Source organism: Chroicocephalus ridibundus, chromosome 5, assembly GCF_963924245.1.
Source record: "Chroicocephalus ridibundus chromosome 5, bChrRid1.1, whole genome shotgun sequence".
In the NCBI taxonomy this organism is placed as follows: domain Eukaryota; kingdom Metazoa; phylum Chordata; class Aves; order Charadriiformes; family Laridae; genus Chroicocephalus; species Chroicocephalus ridibundus.
Window position 1 is genome coordinate 10,638,648 of NC_086288.1, and position 21,778 is coordinate 10,660,425.

Sequence of the window (21,778 nt, forward strand, 5' to 3'; positions counted from 1 at the left end):
AAAACACCAACTTTTAAAGTCTTTAGCTTGCAGGTCATTTACAGCACCAATATTGGGAGCAACCATCCCAAGTTATTGTTACTTTTAGCCTACAGGATGGCTGTTTCTGCTCTGTGTAAGAGCTAGGCTGATGTCCTTTGTGTCTGCTCCAGAAATGAGAAGGGTGGTGGCTTTGTTGCCTTTTAATAATAGGGCCTTGCTTTGCCCACTGTGGTGGTATGCAAACCTGCATTATGTGCATTTGCATTGCCTGTAATTGCTTTATAGATAAAAGAAAGAGTTATGTGTAACTGTAAATAACCAAAGCAGTTATTTTTTGACTGTGTTGTGTATGTGTGAGTATGCAGCAAAACTTCAGGGGGACAAAAAAAGGAAATAGAGTCTTTTTCACATGGAAATTTGAAGGAAAAAGGCTGATAATAAGCTGCAACTGAGTAAACTGGTGGGTCAGGATCACCTCTCTGATGAAACATACCCTTCATACTTAGGCAGCCAGGAGCTGTTTTATTTCTCATTTGTAAAGTATCGTCTGCAGAACACGAGCAGAATCTGTATTTAACCCCTCCATGTTATGAGTATTAAAACTACCCTGTAATGGGCAACTATTAGTTATTAACAGCTAATAATAATGATGGTTTGGTTTTTTTTTGTAATTTTCAAAATGGTTACAGCTGGTAGATTGTAGTGTTGTGTAACACTAATGATTAGGTTGCATATCTTCATTTCTGCTAGATCAATGAGGCAAACTGTGCACCTGAGAACTACTTTGAAAATCAGGTCAGTTGTTAATCTTAGGAGGGGTTACATCTTGCCGAGCTCTCAGCAATTCACATGTTCAGGGTAAAGATAGCAGGTGATTTACTTTTTCTGCAACTTCTGTGGAGAAGTCCTGTCTGCCACCCACCAGGTAAAACACTTTATGAAAAGTGCTAGGCACACAAAATAGACACAGACAAATCTCTTGTTGGTTAGAAAATCCTAGAAATCCTCAGTAAAAACTTAAGAGCCTCAGGGATATGTTTTGTCCCTTCAGCTAATGAGGTTCTGTGAATGTGTGGCGTTGTCACTTAACTGAGTAATTACAAGGGATTTCACTTTTAAAAGGGATGTATTCTACTTGTAGAAAGAGAATTATTCCAGATACAGAGGACTGGGGCCTTTGGAAGTTTAAGTACACAAATGGTCTAATCCTGTGCTGTGAACTTCCAGCCTTGCAGTGGTTCTTTGGGAAGAGCTGGGGCAAAGCCTGAGGACAAGCCAGAAAGGAGCTACCTGGGGAGCTGGGATGTCCCTGAGGACAGAGTACACTGAAGACTCTTGCCCTGAAAAGGGAAAGGTAGAAATCTTGGGTAACATCTTTTAGTGGTTCCCTTGTTTTACTGCCTGTAAAGTAAGAAACACCTTCCAAGTTAATACTGTCTTGCCATTTGAGCTCTTGGGAGCTCAAACCAAAAAAAGCCTTTCTTGTGGGGGCTGTGGGGAAAATATTTTCTCCTCATTTCGTTCCAATCTTATATGCCAGCTCCCTTCCCTGCCTAGGCAGTCTCTGCTAGACTAGGACTGTTTTGTTTTCAGAAACAATTTTCCCCCTCTGGAAATACTCTGTTATGTTACTGAATCAAAGATCCACATTTCAGGGCAGATGATTTAAATGCAAAACCAGTATTCATATCAGACAGGGGAAAAGCAGGCTCCTTCTGACTGCAAGTCTGAGCAGCATAACCCATACAGGAAATTGAAGTAAAAAGCCAAGTTTTGTTTGTGCCCCCCCCCCCTTTTCTTTCTTTTCCCTTTTTCTTTTTCTTTTTTAAACAGTTAGTTCTTTAGGCTGCACCTGCCTGGGTTTTTACCTTTCTACAACTTACCTATTCTGGTATTCCCGGAGTGCATTGATGTTCCTCTTCCCAGGTAAACTGTGACATCCCATCTTTGTCAGAGGGTACTCCACAAAACAGTGCAGTGGACGTGGGCTTCGGTGCTTGTTGCGGTGCCCAACCTCTCGCTGGTACCCTGCTAACCCTGCCTCTCGCTCTGCTCGGGTGACGTGGGCAACACTGGGCAGCCCGAGCGCCTTCCTGAGTGGCACTCCTGTCCCCTTGCAAGCGCGGGTGGCGGATGCGAGCCAGGCAGCGTGGAGGTGAGTTCCAGGGAGGTGAATTTTCCTCGGACCTGCCAGCTCAAAAATCAGTGCAGACAGAGCTCTTTTGATGTGACAGCACTGTAGACTCAACCAGTTTCCTGCGTGCTTCAAAGCGGTTGTCAGTTCCTTCAGCAGGTGGAGTGGGCGATGTGGGATGCTGTGCTGAGGGACGGGGCTGCTGTACGCAAGACCTTGGCCCAGTGGGTCATCTGTGACTTGAGCAATAGCATGCGATGGAACAAATTCACCGTTCTTTTGTCTTGAATGTGAGACCTGCATACTCTGTCTAGTGGATAACATTTTAAAAATGAACATCTTTGAAGCAGATGGTTTAAAAAAATAAATAAATTACAAGATATTCCGAGACTCATATGGCATTGATAAGAACAGGGTTATTGGCCCATTCCGCTACATATGAACAAAACCTTGCATTTTCTTGTTGCAAATGTGCATATTGAGCACATTAAAATGTGTATTAAGTGAATTGTCTACTTCATGGGAATATCCAAAACAATGCAGAAGTTTCATGCTCTCAACCCTGTGTTTGGACAATAAGCTAGAAGAGGGGTAGCTGAGCACTTGCAAAACCACAAAAAACATGTCAGTAGGAAAAAAGAAGCAGTTTTTACTGAATGTATAGAATTAGTGAAATGAAAATAATCAGTCCAATCAAGCTGAAGTATATTTGGAGTTAGAATTGAGAAACAACTTTTCTGATATAAAATAATTTGGTGACTTTAAAGAGAATAAAGTTTCTTTTGTAAGCAAATGATCTTAATTATCAGTTAATTTAAACAGAATCACATTTCTGTGGTTTGGGCTTTTTTTTAACTTTAGTGTGCTATAGTGTGTACTTGTGATTTTTGAGGCAGTTATTTTATTATCTGCCACAGAAAGGTGGTTTATGGTCCTTTTTCCTTATTCACACTCATGAACGTCCAGTGATTTATGCAGTTCAGATGAATACTATAATATCCTATTCTAACCATTAAAAACAGTTATCACACGATAACATTAGGTCAGAACACAGAGTAGGCTGTTTAAATTGTGTTATTGATTGCTGCTTTGTGAAAATTTTCCTCAGTTGTCTTTAAACCATGTGCTTTTATTTGCTGCTGGCTTCTAGAAAAGATCTCCTGGCAACATAATTTGAATTGAGATGTCTTACTTTTGATGCCTGGTTGAAAGTATGTGCTTGTGTAGTTTCATTTCTTATACAAATTATCTAGTTCCGGGCTTTTTGAAGGTAAGACTGCATCTTCAGTTACATCTTCCAAAGTGGAGAATATTTACTCATCTACTACAGAAGTTACTATGGATGTTTTTATTAATTAATTTTATTAATGCAGGACTTATTCTGGAATTTACACAGATGTAGAAAGCAAGAAAGATTTGGGTTTATAACCAGGTTTTCAATCAGTTTAGTTTGTGTGTGTCCTGTAGACATTTTGTAGTCTGCCACCCACCCTCCCCGGGGGGTGGATTGGTAGTATACCAGCTGGTGTGGTCTGTTTCTAAAATGTGAGATAATCACTCCTTTAAGACTACAGTCCTAATGTCTGTAGAAGTGTGTTTGGGAACACTGAGAAGAAAGAATGGATACAAGAACCACCTTTTTTTTTTTTTTTTAAACATTGTCTACCTAATTTATTAGGATCTGCATATTTTTTAATAATGCTGTTGCTTTCATTGACTATGTATATATATATATATTTGCAAGCTTTAAGTTTCTTCTTCAAGAATAATTTTATTTGAGATTGAACTCGCTGGATTCCTAGGAAAACAAAACCATTTTATTCCTCCCTCTGTTTAAACCATGGTATTTGACTCCTCTTGAGTATGTATTCATTATCTTAAAATAGAAACAACCTCCCCTCCCTGTGCTCAGAATCAACATTATTGTTGAATTCCCAGGCCTAGGAGAATACTGGTTGCATTACAAGCAAATAATTTTCCATTCTGTATGGTGGAAGAAACTGTCAATTAGTACGAAACGTGTTAATCATATTACCCTTTTTTAAATACCCCTTTGTTTTGTCTGTTCTCTGTTTGCAAAAGAAGACACAATCAAATGGCAAACCTGTGTTTTTGTTCCTTTTCAAAAATCCCTGACAAGCCCATGACACAGGCTACTGCTGTAGCTGTACATTTCTATTCATTATTGATGACTTGGGGCCAGGCAGGCAGCACAGAACACAAGCAATATAGATTACCATATTGGGGGCTGGGTTTTGGGGGGGTTGTGTATATGCGTGCGCACACACATATGCGTGTGTGCATTTTGGTTGGGTTTGGCCTTTGAAATATTCAATTCTGAGAGGAAATCATATCTGGGAATAATAGTGGAAACAGATTGAATGAGCTTTGTGATACGTTTTAGTAAAACAATTCAGGGCACTTAGACTAAAGGGAAAAAAATAATGTATGAGTGAGATCCCTCTCAAACTAATTATTAATAGCTTAACTGTCCAGCAGACTTGGAAACGATCCTGAAGGGTCCCGAGAATCATATACCCTCGGGGATTTGGATGGCTATTCTCACCTTACAGAGTGTAGTTAGCACCCTGCCTGATGAGACAGTTTCCTGACAAAACCCATGTAAGCCGTCTGATTTATCTATAACAATAATTATAGACAAACTACGCTGTTGGTCTGATTGGGGGGCGATGGTTTCTCATTTCATGGATACCAGAGACCAAATCCACAGTTTGGGTAAGTGTGAGATTTATGCCAGCACATTAGTGATATAAGTGGATTTCCGAATAGTAGGTCATCAAGAGATCTTTGCAATGCTAAGAAAGTGTTTTACTACTACCGATTCATAAGTAATACTTATAGGTTTTTATTGGCACGGCACTCCTACCCATTATATGAAGTTTTTATTTTCTTCTGTATGTCAAAGAGGGGTCGAACAGTGTTTTATAGTAGTGCTGTTTGAGGTTCTTGGCTTGGAGGAAAACAGAGGAGATACGAGTTTATTTAAACATAGCATTGATGTTGACGAAATGTTCTTTGGTTCATATATTGGTGGTGTGTTTATACAGAAACTGTTCAACTTAAATAGTTCTCAGTTACAGGGAAAGCTATAGAAAGAAATAAGTAGAATCAATTTTGGTAACTGCTGATAACTACTCATTTCTGTAGTATTTGTCACAGCTTTTCTCTTTTTTCCTCTTTTCTGTAATTTTCCCCATATTCTTGTGTTTTCTTTCACACAACTGATTATCACAGCAGGAAAAGTTCATTCACGTTTAGTTAATTCAAAGCTTATTGTGTTAAAATATTTTTTTAAACATTCGGTGGAAAAAAATACTGGGTGCTTAGGTCCAGCTCACAGGGAAGGACAGAAAAGGCTTGTAGGGACCTTGCTGTATCAGATCTCTGACTTCGGGTATCACTGTTTCAATTCTGTTTTACAAGTAGGGAACTCGTTAAAGTAAGACTGGTGTAGAGCATAAAAATTGCCTTCTCCTGTTTGGGAAAGAGAGATGAGAAGCAATTGCAGCGGCAGAGGGGCTGTTCCAAAAAGCACTGTCAGCCAAGGCAGAATGTTTGCTTAGTGTATTCCTTCCGTTTCTGTGGTTCTGGTTTCTCATGTTGTGACTCAGTACTCTTTAATGTGTTTCAAAACGGAATCAACTGTACGGCTAATTTAACAGTACAACAACTTCTGTTTTAGAAGGAGGTTCTTTTCCCTGGAAGGTCCCACAGCACCATCTAGCGTGCCATCCTTCCACATTGCCAAATGGTTTTGTGATGGCAGAGGTGCTGGCACGTTTTGCTAGTAATGTCTTCTTAGTAATTAAAATTAGGATTTGCTGGTTACTCGGCATAGATCCAAATACAGAAGAAATTTAGATCCATTTTAACTTTCTTCTGCAAGAAAACAGACTTAAAAATTAGGTGGGAAAATAACTTTTCTCCTAAAATGTGTATGTTACTGTCTGTTTTCTACATAAAAAACAAAGGAGAAATTGTGGTGCATCCTTAACACTGCACGAACATCACGTGCCCTTAACATATACCCCAAAGCATGTGACTGTATGTTTATATCCTTATTATACAGTAAAAGCTTTATCGAGAAAGGATCACGCTTACACCTGCAGACACCCTTATCCTACGAGCTGTGCGTCTTTCCTCCTCAGTCCCACTGGAGTGATGCTGTATGGTGTGGGAACCTGCCTGCATTGTAGAAATTATGGGATCGTGTCAAAATGATTTTTGCAAAGATAAGGGCATCACTCTGAAAAATGCATGGATGTTGGATGATTGAGAAATTCCTTGCTCGCTTTTATGCCTTTTCTAGGGAAGGCCCACCTAATGGCAGTGTGTACATTTATATAAATTCAGTTCCTATGCTGACATACAGAATTATAGTGATCTTGTTCTCTGCTGACACCACATGAGAAATGAATTTGATCAGGAACAGACAATGGTTTAATGAGCTGGATTTAGGAAACATGTGCGTATGAGGAAGTTTGAAAAGATTCTCATTGAGGCGGGAGGTGAAGAAGAGGAAGAAAGTCCTGAGGCCAGGAATGACGATCAGCAAAAGGAACTGAGAGGAAGTGGGTAACAGTTGGAGCTATAGGCTCGTCCAGATCATTGAATGCACTGAAGGTATTAATAAGACAGATGACTTGAACGTGTTACACAAGAGAGAGACAGCAAAAAGTTGCAGGAAGGTGATACAAGTTTGAGTGGGGAATGTGGCTTGATCCTGTTCCAGATACATGAGTGAAGGCCCAGCAAAATCTCCTTTGGTCACGCACAGCACTGCGGAGCTGCTGCAGTAGCAGGAGGTTACAGCACTTGGGAAGTACGGCCAGAAGCAGTTTCCCCAGTAGCAACCCCCAAATATTTTAAGAGCTATTCCACGCTCTGCCAGACAGCTCCCATCTAACTGAATTTCATTCAGTTATTCTTACAATATTGCTAATATAGGTTATGAGGTTTCAGGTTGTTTGATGCAAAGGCTCATTTCCAATTCTGATTCAGATTTGTTTTGTGTTTTGTGCATAATTTCAGATACTATTCCAGTATCACCTGTGAAGCCCTAGGAAGCTTTTATAATTGCTTTAAAACTTCAGGGTCCTTACTAGTGTGTTCTGAACTATTCTGTTGCTGTGTAAGAAGAAAATTTCTAATGTGTTGAAGATGCCCTCTGCTGGGAAGCCAGGCAAACTAGAGTTACAGGGAGTTTTACCTTTGTGAAATAGTCTTCATACTTTTGGCTTAACTCTCAACATGATACTGGAACTTCACCCCTCAGCCTTACTGAAAAGAATGCTTTCTCTTTTTCATTTTGTTCTTTACACTCAACCTGTGAGAAGTGTAGTAGTATTACTGCCACTAGATAAGATCACTTTATTTCTTAGTTTCTGGAGTCTGTTGTGTTGGAAGAACCAAATTCTGGCTACTTGCATTCCTTTTGATTCCATTTTCATTTAATACTTAATTAAAATGTGTGTGAGGGGAGCACCTGCAATTAGTAATTACAAATAACTAGTGGAAGTGCTTTTGGTTTCTACTATTATCTGACACTAGTATGCTTTTTAAGTATTTTTTTTAATTTTATTTCCCTTCCCACAGTAGAGACTACTTGGTTAACACAAAAAATGAATGTGGTACAATGTCTCATGCAGTTCACCAAGTATCTTGTGTAAACTTATAGTTGATATGAAACCTGATTTATTTTGTCCCCTCTGATACAGCAAAAGCCATTTTGACATAGCGCTTCTAATTTTACAGTTTCATTATTAAAATCAAATATTGGTCTAATTGGATGAGTTGCAGCTATTGTTGTGGTACTTATTTATAATTATAGTTGAATTAGGGTTGTGTGGAATTCTATTTTCAATTTTGTATTGTAGTTTATTGCCTTGGTGTTGTACAGCGTTTGTGAATTTAATGGAATGTGTGAATTTACCTTCATGTTCTTTTTCATATCTTTTCAGATTTTCCTACTAGTTAGATAGTGTGGGTGTATTTAGCATCCTAAACTGCATCAGTTCATAAGCCTGTGTTCTTCCCAGCATTCAGATCAGTTATTTGATATAAAACAGGACAATAAAGAGCTAAATTACATGTTTTATTTTGAAGCCCTACAGTCGTATAAGCCTTCTCAGAAGCAGCAATGTCATTGGAGTAGCTGACAGAAAAGGGGTGTATGGTAGGAGACTTCTAAAGGCCTGTGTTTTGCACCTGAGATTATTTTGAAAATAATAAAACTGGAAAACAAAAGGCAAGTGATTATTTGGCATCAGGAGCTTCTGTGATGTCCATGAGGGAACAGCACAGGGACGTTCAAGTTGCATCATGGGGCAATGACTGAAATTACAAGCACTCCAGAAAGTGCAGTTCTAACTTAATCTCTGAGACTGCAAGAGATAAAACCAAATATTTGTCATTTGCATGGATATGAAGTTTGAAAGGGGGAAAACCTATGTTTTATCATGGAAATCTAATTCAACAAACATTTGTTGTCTCCAGTGTCATCTTTAAGTAGGAACAAATGAACAGCAGAGTTTGTATAGCCATGCTTAAACAAATATTAAAAACTGTTTAAAGAGCCCAGAAGAGGTTATCTCAAATAGGATCCTGCAGCCTTGATCCAAATACTAATGCACTGAAATGTTTTCCACATAATTTTAGTTACAGACTTGAAATCGTGTTCAAATGGTTTAGTACTTGAAAATTGAGATATGCAAAATTCACAGTTGCCTACACAGCCCTTTTACTTTTCATGAAAGTCTTTTATGACCCCTCTTTATTCAGTGCATACTGATGGTTTCACAAGGACTTGCACGGGGTATCCCAGCCTGACTTTTAGTGGGTTTTGGTCTTGTGGTTGGGAACCAAATAAGTATATTTAGCATAGTGGTTTTTATCTTACTCTGTGGTATCTGTCAAGAGGTTCTGCATAGTTCCAAAGAAACTAAGTGGGGACAGGTGGAAGAATGGAAGGCAACTCACTCCTGAGGATTTTGGCTGATTATCCAGGTGTGTGAAAGCCCTGTTTCAGCAGTAGGAGTAGTTGTTTTTATGATGTCTACAATTAAGATTGCTGCAAACAGTTTGGCATGGGAATATGCTTTGAATCCGTTTATTCAAGAGAATGCATAATGTGGTATCACAGCTAATAAGCAACGAATAATAAGCATAATAATAATAATAAGCAACAGAAGCATCATGTCACCATTTGGAACTGTGGAGCTGTGACCAATCTGAAGGGTGAGGGTAGGGGGAAGTCTGTACTGCTTCGTGTGAATAGGCTGAGTTGGCTTTGAGTGCTGTCGTGGTCCTTACAATCTCTATCGTGTTCTTGAAAACACTGAACAGTAAGCTTTTTGACCTTCAGGACTTTTTTCTTTTGTGATGGTACCAGATTTTGTGGGAACGCCGGTTAATCTGTGCTCTGTTAGTACTTTAGTACTAGATGTCTATAGCTCACAAACATACCTAATTCAGACACAGAAGTACTTTTCTAGAAGCAGGGTTCTCTTTTTGAAATGTAAAACATTATGAAATTATCTGCAAATTTATCAGAAACAAAATAAAGAAAAAATAATTTTTCCAAACATACTTCCAAGCACAAAAGCAAGGAAAGAAAAGACAAAAGAAGAAATAGAAAGTATTTCAAAGTACAGTCTATTTCTCATGTTGTAATCACAAAAATGAGACAGATTTTTTTTTTTTTGGGGTGGGGGAGTGGGAAGATGGGTTTTTTGATTGCTTTTTCTTTGCCAAAAAGTGCCGGTGACTGGAAATAAAAACATACTGCTGTACACAGATGAAGATTTGAGTTTTCATTCTCATTCGTGCTTGCTGTCCGATGAAATTATCCAGAGTTCATAGCCATTTTTCTTGCAGCTCACCCTATTAGTAGTAATGGAAGTGCTGCCCAGTTAACTTTGTGCTAACCTTCATTCGGTTTATAACTTAATGCTGCTTACGCTCCTTTTGTGTCCTACTGTGATGAAGAATTCGAGAACATCTGTAGCTTTAAGCACATAAGTAGATAATTGATTTCAGAAAATACATGTTTGTTCAGAACCTTGATTGCAAAAAATGTCTTTTTTTCTTTCTAGCTGTACTTCTTAAGACAAATCAGACATGACTTTAGTTAAAGTTTTTTTCACTAGTAATTGCCACATGCATGTCATACTGATGACCTGTAAGAATGAAGAAAAATTGCACGGGAAATTTGTGGATAAAGGAAACGAAGGAAAGTTCAGATGTATTTCATGCCTCATTACAATAATCCTTACTCGTCTTCTACCATGTGTCCCTCTGGATCGGTGCCCATCCTCCTCTTACTATTTGCATAATTTCTTTCTTAATGATTTGCCATCATAGTTTCAAATCCATTATGTTACTTCCTTTTGCTGTCTGATTTGGCAGCCAATTACACGTATTGATTCTACATATGCTCTTTGAGAATAAACACCTTTTAATACCTGCTCTACAGCAATGCTATACTGGATGAAACCTACATAAAACCTCTTATCTATTACAAATAACGATTAAATGGATCTCCAAGTGCCTCCTTCCTCTTAAAGTGTATGCTTATGTGCATGCTCACGCACACAAAATTGTATTTAAACTCTCTTAATTAAGACATATTTCATGATCTTTACTGTAAAAAGAAATGTGTTTACAAGTATCTGATAGAACTATTCAGACTCCTATGTTGTATCACTATCTCAGGTCAGGCTGAGATTTTTTCCTTCCCTTTCCACTAAAATCATTGAAATATATTCAGTCAGTCTTTCACATCAGAGGTGTAAATGGATTTCTTGAAAGTTTTTCTGCTGATAGCAAACGGCAGTCACTTTACAACTTTGACTCCATTGTGGGCAGCAGTCGGAAAGCTTAACACTCCACCCGAACTTTGAAGATGCTAAAACTGTGTAATGACCTTGCATTCTCAAGGGCAGATGCTCAGCTTCTGCTGGAAGTGCTAATCTACAATCTGTTTATCTCCATACACCATGTATTTGACAGCACTTGCCTGGAAAGCAAGGCAGGGAAAAGTGTGGTCAAATTTAGTTACTTTTTCCTCTCTGATGGTGTTAGTGTCCAATGGACTTAGAAATGTTAGTCTTTATTTTCATTTTTAGCTTCCTTTATGCTTTTCAGCCTGTCATGGTCTTAGAAAGCAGCTACACTGCAGTGTCAGAATGTGCTCATCTTTGTGAAGTCCCTGCTAGTGTGTGAGCTGGGCCATGTAGATTAACTCTCTTCTTCCAGCTTTTCTTTATTCCGAGTGAATCAGATTTTGGTTTTGCCTTCAAAACCTAAATCATCATCTGTATTTTCTATCAGTAGGCTCTACACTCAGTGTGTGCTACATACTATTCTTTAGTGGGTATGAATTGAGATGCATCACATGAAGCTTATAAGCATATTGAGGAGCACGTTTCTAATGAAGAGGTAATGTGTTGAAGCAAGGCAGTGTGTGCAGGGAAAGGTAATACCTTTTGTTAGGCAGATATACTTTAGTCATGTAAACCTTTCTTCAAATCTGGAACAGAAACCTGAAGAGAAGGGCTCTTGCACATAAAAGCACATCAGTGTTTTCAGGTAACGTATAAATGGGCTTTACGTGCCCAAAGTTTGTTCTTTACCAACTCCATCAGTTGGTCTGGTAACAGAGGGTCCCTTCCCTAACAAATTTTGCCTTGCGTGCACCCTTAAACCATCACAGTCACCACAGCACTACTGACTGAAGAAAACCCCTTGGTTTTAATGTAATCCCTGTGTTTTTTTTTCAAACTGGCGCTCCTTATAAAAAAAAAAACATTAACATCAAATTACTCTGATTCAGCAACAGCATCTATTTTTTAATATGAACTTGTCTGTTCTGTCAGGTAATTGTTTAGCTTCCCAGGGAATTAAGTATGTGTTGCAAATAGGAAACTTCAACCTCGTAAATACTCTCTGTGGTGAGGCAACAGGAAACTTGCTTCTGATTATTAAGATCACTAGGTTTAATAGCAAAATTTTGTAAAGAATTGCTAGAATTGACCTTTTGAATGCTAGATTTTCAACAAGCTCAGTCAGGAATCTATTTATGATGTATACCAGGATTCTTTTCCTCTCTGCTCACGGAATTGCGAAGAAGTGTTAGTGTCACAGAGGTAACGTTTCCTTTTGTGACATTATATGCTTTGAATTAGCAGTGGCTGTTGCCTATTGTCTTAAATATCACCAAGCTTCTAAAGCAAGTACATACCAAGTCACAGGTCCCATCTTAAAGAGAAAGGATACCATCTTTATTTATCAACAAGCTAAAGGGGAGGGTTGTTTCAGTTTGGTGTTGTTTTTTTTTGCCTGTGCATTTTTTTTTTGTAATGTATAAAAGCGCTGTGAAATGTACTGAGGCATGAAGCGCGTAAGAAATGACTAATGGTGCTGAATCAATGAGTTCCTTCAGATTTAGGGGAGAGCTGGCTGTACTCGCCAGCTGGCAGCATGCTCTCTTCTCCCTACGCTCAATGCTCATTTGGAGTATGGGGTGCTTTTGGCATATCACCTCCCGCTCCATCCATGCTCCTCTTTGCTCACGTGAAGGTCTGAAGGTGGAACCCTGCTGCAGTGGTGTTCTGCCATCCCAAATTTACATGATGCTTGGAGGAATTTGAGCTGTGCAGTGTAGATGTCAATGGGGAAACGGGAAGAAGGGTAAAGTCTGGCTCACGTATTCGTAGCAGTAGTTCATGAAAGCTGGAGTTTGGTCATTCTGATGAAGTGAGTGTGTGGCATCTACATTATACAGATCTTATTGTCAGTTCTCCATTCTAAGCATTGTAGATGCTACTGTATGCAAGTGTCAGTTCAGCTCTTAGTGCCTCTTCCCTTCCTCAACTTTTGTTTCTTCCTCTACAGCTGATACACTTGAACACCTATATTTCTTCATAACTGCTATCTGCATTTTCGTCTAGGCCTCCCTGTAAACAGTGAGTGACTCCCTGAAGCAATTCTTATTGCTTCTACTTCTTCTCTTTCTAGTCTAGTCTGTTATGATCTATCTCAGCTGTGACATTTGTAAAAAGAGAAATGATTATGGATAGCTAGGCTGTGGGGCAGTCAGATATGGCATATATTACTTATTTCAAAATATGTTTTTAAGTTCTGCAGAGCCTTCAAGTAGCACAGCTTAATTGTCGCCTCCTTGATCCTTCCTGACTGCTATTGTTTGTGGCATTTACTTGTTGCGTCTTGTTTTAAGAACACAAAAGGAACTCTCTGTGCCTAACGTGCTGTCTGAATCTGAGTATTTTTGTGGATGTAGAAAGCAAATAAAAAACTAGCTTCCAAAAGATTGAAGTAAAGCTGTGTTACTCAAGATTAAATGAAAAGCAAGGGACAACTGCTTTTATGCTTGGTTGTTTTTCACTTGGAGCTAAAAACAAACAGAAAAGAAGCATCCTTTGAGATGGATGTGAGCAAGTTTTGGACTTTTGTCCTTTAAACAATAAAGTTTGTGAATCACTGGAAGACTAGTTATTCCTGAGGCATAGCTGGATGAAGAATAGTCTTGGCTTAGAGAAGTTCTGAGCAAGCTTTGTGAATTATCAAGCATTAAATGGTAGAATCATTTTATTGAGCAATAATAAAATATTGAAGTTGAATGGAAGGGTGATGGGGAATTGCTATTTGCTGCTATGAAACTGATGCGTGTCATGTTAACTCCCAACCCAAACAACTCATTTTAAGATTTGCTGTCATGAAACTTAAAATGGTCTGTGTTGTCCAATCATCAGCTTTAAACCTTTTCCTTGTCAGTGAAGACAACAAATCTTTTTGCTTGTGTCTGCCTGGGGCGTGTGGAAAGCTGAGGTGGTCCTGTGTGATTAAATTAGATGAAAGACTTGCCTTGTACCAGTGTGACGCGAAGTCTAATCAAGTGAAATGAGTTTTGAGATCTCAGCTCATTTCCTTGGGGAAATATCAGTTTACATTACACAGTCACGACACCTAATTCATCACGGTTGATGCGGCTTTTGCTCAGAAGTGGACCTGGGACTGGGCAGCATGGGACTTGATCACAAGTCTCCCCCCCTAAGGAGGAGCAGCTTAGTGGTGTTAAGATACAGCACGGTGAGGGGAGAGCTTTAATTTGTTTTGTAAAATAATTGAGCTATCCAGTATAACAGATCTGTTAGAATAGAGGGGCTTAGGTGCAAAATGGGGAAAACTGGAGGTAAAAAAGATACTTTGTGCTGAGTATAGTTTATAAGATTATCGATGTACAGAAGTTAAAGACCGTACACAATGAAGAGCAGAGTTGAACAACTTCTAACTTGATTTCTATGATGTTGAATGATGTTTGTGTATTTCCATGCACTACGGTACAAAGAAGTAAAGAGTATTCTGCTTCCCTGACTAACATACACCTTTTTTTTTATTATTTCTTCCAGGGCATTGTTATAACTCCACTTCTGCTTCTGCTTTTTGTAAGTATCTTGATCTTAAGATGTCTTTTTACTAGGTAATCTTGCACCTATTAGACAGTGTATTAAAGATGTAAATTTGGATGATTTAACAACACTTAGACAGCAAGGAAGATTTTTCTGGTCAGTATTTGAAATAAGCTGCCTCCCAGGAAGGCCATCAAAGTGTGTCGCAATGAACATAAATATTACCTCCACTTCACTCTAAGACGACCAAAACCCGTTGTTCTTGCAGAATCACAAAACCATATGCTGTTAGTTAGGCTGGCTAAAATATAAACACTTGCTGAGTAAGATGATCACTCAAGAAATCTCTTGGATAGCTTTCACATGCAGGAACTGGGCAAGATTGTAATGATCCAAAATGGATGACAGGCCAATTGGGAAAGCACTGTTCGGATACGCAGACCCTCACTCTCGGGCAACTAAGCCCATGGGTATTATTGTGGTAGAGGTTAGTGAGATAGCAGCAGCAGCAGGACAAATTACAGGATTTGTACCTGTAAACCACTAAATGTGATGCTGCTTCATTCCCGTTAGTTCAAGATTTCATTTTCAGTTGTTAGTCTTCAGTCAGGGCCTCGATTCCTTACGGTTCATAGTAGAAGAAAGCAGGAAAGACCAAGTTTTGTCGTCATGTTTTGAAAAGATATGGATGTTAGTCAGCACACAATGAAGAGGCTTTAACAGATGGGTAATGGTGCTTTAGTAAGTCCCTTGTCGGTTGGGAAGTCTTTATGCTTGTGGAGGATTTGCTGGCACAAACGATATGGTATGGTATAGTGCAATTTACTGAGGACTGTGGCTTTGTGAAGAGCAGGGAAATAGGCTGAAGCACTTCAAGGATTTCAGGAGAGGTATATGTTCTCTTTTATGTTTATCTTACCAATTGCATCGTGTGTAAGTCAGCATCCTGGAAAGGGTTTGTAAGTGTGAAGTTAGTCTGAAGCAATTTGTAAGTGGCATGCAAGTGGCACTCTGTGTGCAGTAGGAATGCTTAAGCAGCATATGTACTGTATACAAATATAGCAGCATATACTAAACTGGGATAAATAGTACTGTGAGAGTAACCGTAACATTATCAACTGCATCAGTAAAGCTGTGTGGGAAGATTTTTATTTTACAGTATTTTTATTTTACTATAACAAATTGTAATTCATCTGATGTAGCTGTTTTTACATAAGAACTACTTCGACCTTGTCATATGTATCAATACACACCAGCAAAGCTTTCTTGATATACCTGGGACCATAGTCCTACTGTAGGTTGAAAAAAAATAACTGTTTTAAGAAAAAAATGGGTGTTTTATTATTCTTGCACTGAATACATTGATTCCAGATGGTCTGCCTCACTGTTTTCCTGTTGCCTTTCCTTTTGTATGGAACATGTTTCTTCCATAGGCATTCATCCAGAGACCTGTACCTTTGTTTCTGAGTGACTGAAACTTCAGCTGTTTTTAATTTTTTACTTTTGCTCGCTGGCAACTTTCACCCCGCTATACCTCACTGAGTTTTGGTGCTCTACATAGCCAAAAGGGCTATTTTCTGTAGAAACGGAAATGTTAAGGAATGATCTGCTTACTTTTTCAAGCAAGATAAAGATTTTTCCTTTGGTGACTTTATGGACAGATTACAAGATATTCTGTCCTAAAAATAGCAGTTTTCACTGTTACTTCTCAAAAGAGGTGGTCAAACTTCGTGTGCAAAAACAGGAAGGCAAAGCCTATGCCTCTACTCTTCCTGCCAGTCGTGGAGGCACTTGTAGGAGAAGCATGTAAAATGCACGTTAATTGGTCAGCAGTTTCTAACGTGACTCGGAGCTGTTCTTCTTGAGGAAAATACACACGTGAATTATTTTTTCATCAGAGTGATAAACAAACTAGTCTGGGGCTGGGGGGGGATTTACAAAAACTCCTTTTTTTTTTTTTTTTTTTTTTTTTTTTTTTTTTTGTCACAAAGCCAAAACTTGAGGACTTCTCTTGGGTATATAAATATGTAAGCTGAGAACTTGACACATGAAGAGCAGTCATTCTGGTCAGCCCAGCAGCGTATCTTGCCAAGATGAGCTCCACCTTCTCTGAAGGTTGAGTTTATCCAGTGGCAGGAATTTAGGATAGCGAACTTGACGTGTGCGCCCTGCTGCACTGTTCCTGTACCCTGGCAGTCTGTAGTTTGGACTGCTGAAACCTTTTTTTCTCGTGAACCTCTCTAATTTTGCTTTGAGTTTCCTTGGTACATCTGGCCTGCTCAACATGTAGTGGATTCAAGCACATAGTTCACACACTTCTGTTGGCTTGTTTACAACCTGCTGCTTGATCGTTTCATGTGGTACTGTGTAGTTACTGTGGAGTGACAAGCACTGACTAGTAGTTTCCTGGTTATCTTTTCTGGATCATTCATTAGTTTAGTCATGCAGCTTAGCCTTAGTGCTTAGTTCATAAAGGGTGGAATTTTCAAGTTTCAAGGTAAAACTCTTATTTACGTCAATAGTAGCTGAGCTGGGCTTCTGAGTACCATTGATGGACCTTTGAAGTCAATGCCTTCAGTGAATTTTAATTCCCGAATTTGTTACTCACGGGCATTAACTCTTCCACAGAGTCATACTATGATAGTCTGAATGCTATGTTGTATTACTGATTCTGTATATAGTGCATAAAATACCCTTAGTGCTGCCAGAAATAAAATACATTGTTGTCCATTAGCTTGTTTTTGTTACGGAGCTTAACCTGCGGTAGCAGTTACCGTTTAAATTTTGCCCTGTGTGCACCAGAGGATATAATGTTCTGAACTGCCTTTTCTGTTTGTAATTGCCTAGTAATGTAAATATAAATTGTCTAAACAACATCGATAAAGACACGTTGAATCTTATGATAAATAATGCATTTAATGCAAATAATTTATCATCTTAAATGAATGGTGTTGAACATAAGATTGTCAGTTATATTTCTGAAAAGTGTATTTCTACTGTGAAACTTCTGGTGTAAAGCTTACTCAAAAAAAGCATTCTAAGAGGTTCTGATTGATTTAATGACACCTTAAATACTGTGCACATAATTACTGAACTGTACCCTTGTGAGGATGCCTAGCTAGACTTGAAAGAATGGCTGTCTTCACCACGGATACCTCTGATTAACATTTTACCTAATAAGAAGCTATTGAATCTGGCTTCCAGGTGCATTAATCTGCAGTATCATCATCTTCATGTTAACCCTTATTATTAACAGTTAATATGTTATATTCCCATCAAAGATGTTACAAATGGGCAATGTCCCATAAACTATATATAATTGATTAGAGTTCATATATGTGGTGAGCAGGAGTGTTGAAGCACAGTGCTGTAAGATACATCAGTTTCAAGTTAACACAGGGTTATGCTGTTCGCGTTTCTTTGCAACGTTCTGCAATGTTTCATTAATGATGATTAGGAGGCTGTGTACCAAAGCATTCAGGGAAGGATACTGTCTGTCTTCCTCTTGTCAGGTCATATACTTAGCTGAAGCCCGAGGTAACTGATTGATTATGAAATTTTTTAAAGCAGAGAAATATGCTTTATTTTCTCAAAGGCACTTGGAGAAAAATGCACCAACTAGAAATTGAAATGTAGGTGAAATTTTGCTTTTGGAAATAACTATATTGCTATCCATAAATAATGACTACGAATAGGTTAAGTAATGCCCAAGGAGGTTAGTCACTTGGGTATGACTGTCCATCTTTACTTACCATATGACTTGTTCTCTATGTTCAGTTCAGTTATTTCCTTTAGTAATTGTAATAACATCTTATGATTTGTAATAACAGTTTATGATTTGAATTCTTAAGTATTTGGGGCACACTTACATTACTAAAAGACAGTTAAACAAAAGGTGTTGTCTTACTGTGAGGATAATAATGCTGTCATCTCTTTAATAACCTCGAGATGTCAGCTCATTTTTATGATGTCTTGTTTGAAAGACAGAAGTTCAGGAGCACTGCACTCTGCAACAGTTGTAGCTGTATCATCTCACTTATATGTCCTTAGATCGTAACTTTAGTCATGAAAAACAGGAATAGGTATGAATGCAGGTTTATTTTCATTGGGGGTTTTCATATGCCTTTGTATTGCACAGGGTGGAGGCCGGCCTGGTGCCTCAGCAAGGTCACGTCTCTTGGATTTGTCCTGGAAGCAGAGTGAGCATAGATATTGTACTGCCATGTAAGAGGATGATGCAGAGTGACCTTTCTCGTGTGAAGGTAGCTCTGTTCCTTTCCGGCCACACTGGGATAGAATTGCCTTCTTTGTCCTTAAAGTCAGTTGAGCATGCGGACTGGCAATTTTATCAAGCTGCACAAGCTTATGATTTTATTGGTTGTATTTGGTAGCAAAATACAAGCAGTGGGTCGTCTGCACACCTGTTAGAGCCAAATGTGATGCTGCCATTTTTATGGCACAATATTGCAGCTCTGCCACCTTCTTGGTATTACCCTTACTGTTGAGACTCAGTGCCTGACGGATGGGGTCTCTTCAGTTGTTGGAAGCACAGCCGGGTAGCTATCAAAGTAACAAAAGTCAAGGTGTGTGAATCTATGTATTTTTATTGAAAGCCATCAAAGGAATGTTAGAGATAAGTAAGTGTTTTACATTTTTATGTACTTTACATTCTTCAGAAGCATGCCTGCAAACCAGTTAACGAGGAATGTTAAAGAGCCGATGCAAAATTCATGTGTATTTTTAAAACTACACTTGGCAAAAACCCCCATGTAACTGTCACGCATTGCTCCCATGTTTGCTGTTTTACCAAAGATGATTACCATGACATTTGTGTCAAAATGGAATCTTCCCAAGGCTTTATTAGATTGCTCCTTTTCTTGATTTATTCAGTGATGTTTTCGTTTTTGGTACCCTCTCAAATTTCTGAATTTTATAGTAGGAATTTTTATGGTGGCATTGTAGTGGTGATGCCATAAGTACTAGAAAGTAGCGCTGCTGCACGAAATAGGAATAGACAAGTGAAGGAAATTCTGTGCAAGTATCACAGAGAAAATGAAAATAAAATGACTGGTGAATAAGGACATGAATGAAACTAGAACCTGATTGAAATACTGAAGTTAAAAGTTTTCCCCGATATTCACAATCCTTATAAATTAAAACATTGTTTTAGAAGTTGTTGATACTTCTCGAATTTTTGCCAAGTCTTCTCCAACCCTGTGTATTTCAGATAAATCTTTTTATTAGAAGGAGCTGTCATTAGAGATTTTTTTAAACAGGATTTCTACACACTATGTCTTGTTTTTCCTCTCAAGCACTCAGTAAATGAGAGTTGATATCAGTCAAAGGCATCGTTAAATATGCAAATATTTTAGTAGCTGGAAAGCCTTGGAAGTTGATAAGGAAGTTGCAGCTAATGGATTTCACTAGTATGTGACAAAAGGCTGATTACAGTGGGGGGGAAGCAGCATAGCGCATTAGCTGTTAGCAGATCAGTTCATTCATGTGGAAGATTTAAAGTGCATCGTTAATTCTACCTGGTTATTTACCTCACGGTTCTCTTTCTCTTTAATCATTGGGAAGACAAAATTCTGTGATCTGATCCAAACCCTTTACGATTAACCAGAACTTTTTAATGACTGCCATGAAGTATTTGCTTAAACGTTTTATTCCTTTCTCAAATTCACCTTTTATGGCTTTGCTATATAAACTGCATACAAATAACAGCGAGAGAATAAGAGGGCCCCTATTGATACCTATGAGCTTTTGAATGACAAACCCTCTTTCTTCTCATACTGTAGAAGCTCCCTTCTCAGTCATACGCCTCCCCTTCCCTCCCCTCTCCCGCTGTTAGCACCCATTGGAAGTGGACAATTTCAGTACCAGTGACTCTTAGTTGCTGGGAGCCGGCATCTTTTACGCAGCTTCTCTGCCTTCCTTACCGAGATACCTAAACACTCTGCATGTGAATGCCTTTAAAGCAGTGGAGTAGGAAGGACATCGTAGTGACCTGCCAGCTCTGTTTAGACTGCTGAGAAATGTTATGTAGGAGTGACAATTCATCTTTTTCAACCTCCTACCTGAAATCTAATGCCGCGCACTGTGGAACTCGTAGGTGCCTGTCAGCGCTGTTCCGGTGGAGTAGCATGGATGTTTCCTGCTTCCAGAGCCTCAGCGTTGCCTACAGTTACTGCCCATTGCAAAGCATTTCCATTTCCCAAGTACTTGGGTTACCCGAGGGCGAAGTGCATACTTTTCTGCTGTAACATAGCATACTGCAATGATTAGGTCAGGATAAGGGTTCCAGAAAGAGTCCAAAGCAAGGGAGGACTTAGTTCAGCTGGTCACTCTTGTTCATTGTCCTTTATTACTTTATTATTCCCATCCACGTCTTTTAGAAAAGTGCATTGCCTTCTGTGTTCTTTCTGTAATGGGGCCGTCGTCCACAACAGGACCTAAAGTGATCAGCGCATGGGGTGGTCTAGACAGGCCTCTAAGGCAGCTGAATCTGGACTGGATGAGAGTAACCAGAAGCAGTGACGATACACCACTGACGACAAAATTTAAAAAGACGGGTATCACAAGTAGCCTGACCTGAAGGTAGAAATGAAAAGCTTAAATTAAATATCTCGCATGAGAGAGCAGCCAGAGACCTTCCCCCTCGCTTGTGCCCTGTTTTCACCCCTGCCTCACTTCCTCGACTGTGCTCAACAAACGTCGAGGCTGAAGCTGGCCGATGGTGTATGAAGAGCACAAAAACACAACCTGAGGAAACATGTTAATTGCAGGAGAACACTGGAAGAGTAAGGCCCCAAAGGACAGCTGCCTCCAAAGTGGACTCAATATGTGCAGCACATGTGGCGCTGGATTATAATTTGGTGTGACTGGTAGGAGGTGTGTTTCTTCAGAGTCAGTGGCAGTTGTAGATGTGGGAACACCCATGGTGATACCTGCCCTGTCAGCCAGAAAGACAAGAATGGAGCATCTGGCTTGTGGAGGCAGTCTAGGCTGGGAAGTGGAATTGTCTTGTTTTTATGCAAGACAATTTGTTTGTTTGTTTTTTGCTTTTTGTTTTTACCGCAACCAGTTAAATATATCCTATCAATTAAGGATAAGCCTATGTTTCTACCACAAACTCATAAAGTAACCCACTGAATAATTTGCCAGGAGTTTTTTAAAACAGATGGTCTCTTGAGAAGAAAGGTCTGGGACTAAA

The 21,778-nt window shown here is 39.1% G+C and overlaps 1 protein-coding gene across 3 annotated transcripts in view; it reads left to right on the top strand.

Moving 5' to 3' along the window:
* The window catches only part of SLC10A7 (solute carrier family 10 member 7), a 152,138-nt gene that overhangs the window by 86,406 nt on the left and 43,954 nt on the right, over window positions 1–21,778 (top strand). For all 3 annotated transcript variants that reach the window (XR_010071325.1, XM_063336669.1, XM_063336668.1), the window contains one exon: window positions 14,566–14,601. Coding sequence is in view for 2 of the 3 variants with exons in the window: in XM_063336669.1 (XP_063192739.1) it covers window positions 14,566–14,601 (36 nt within the window). In the remaining variant the exon portion in view is untranslated. The remainder of the gene's footprint in view (window positions 1–14,565; window positions 14,602–21,778) is intronic.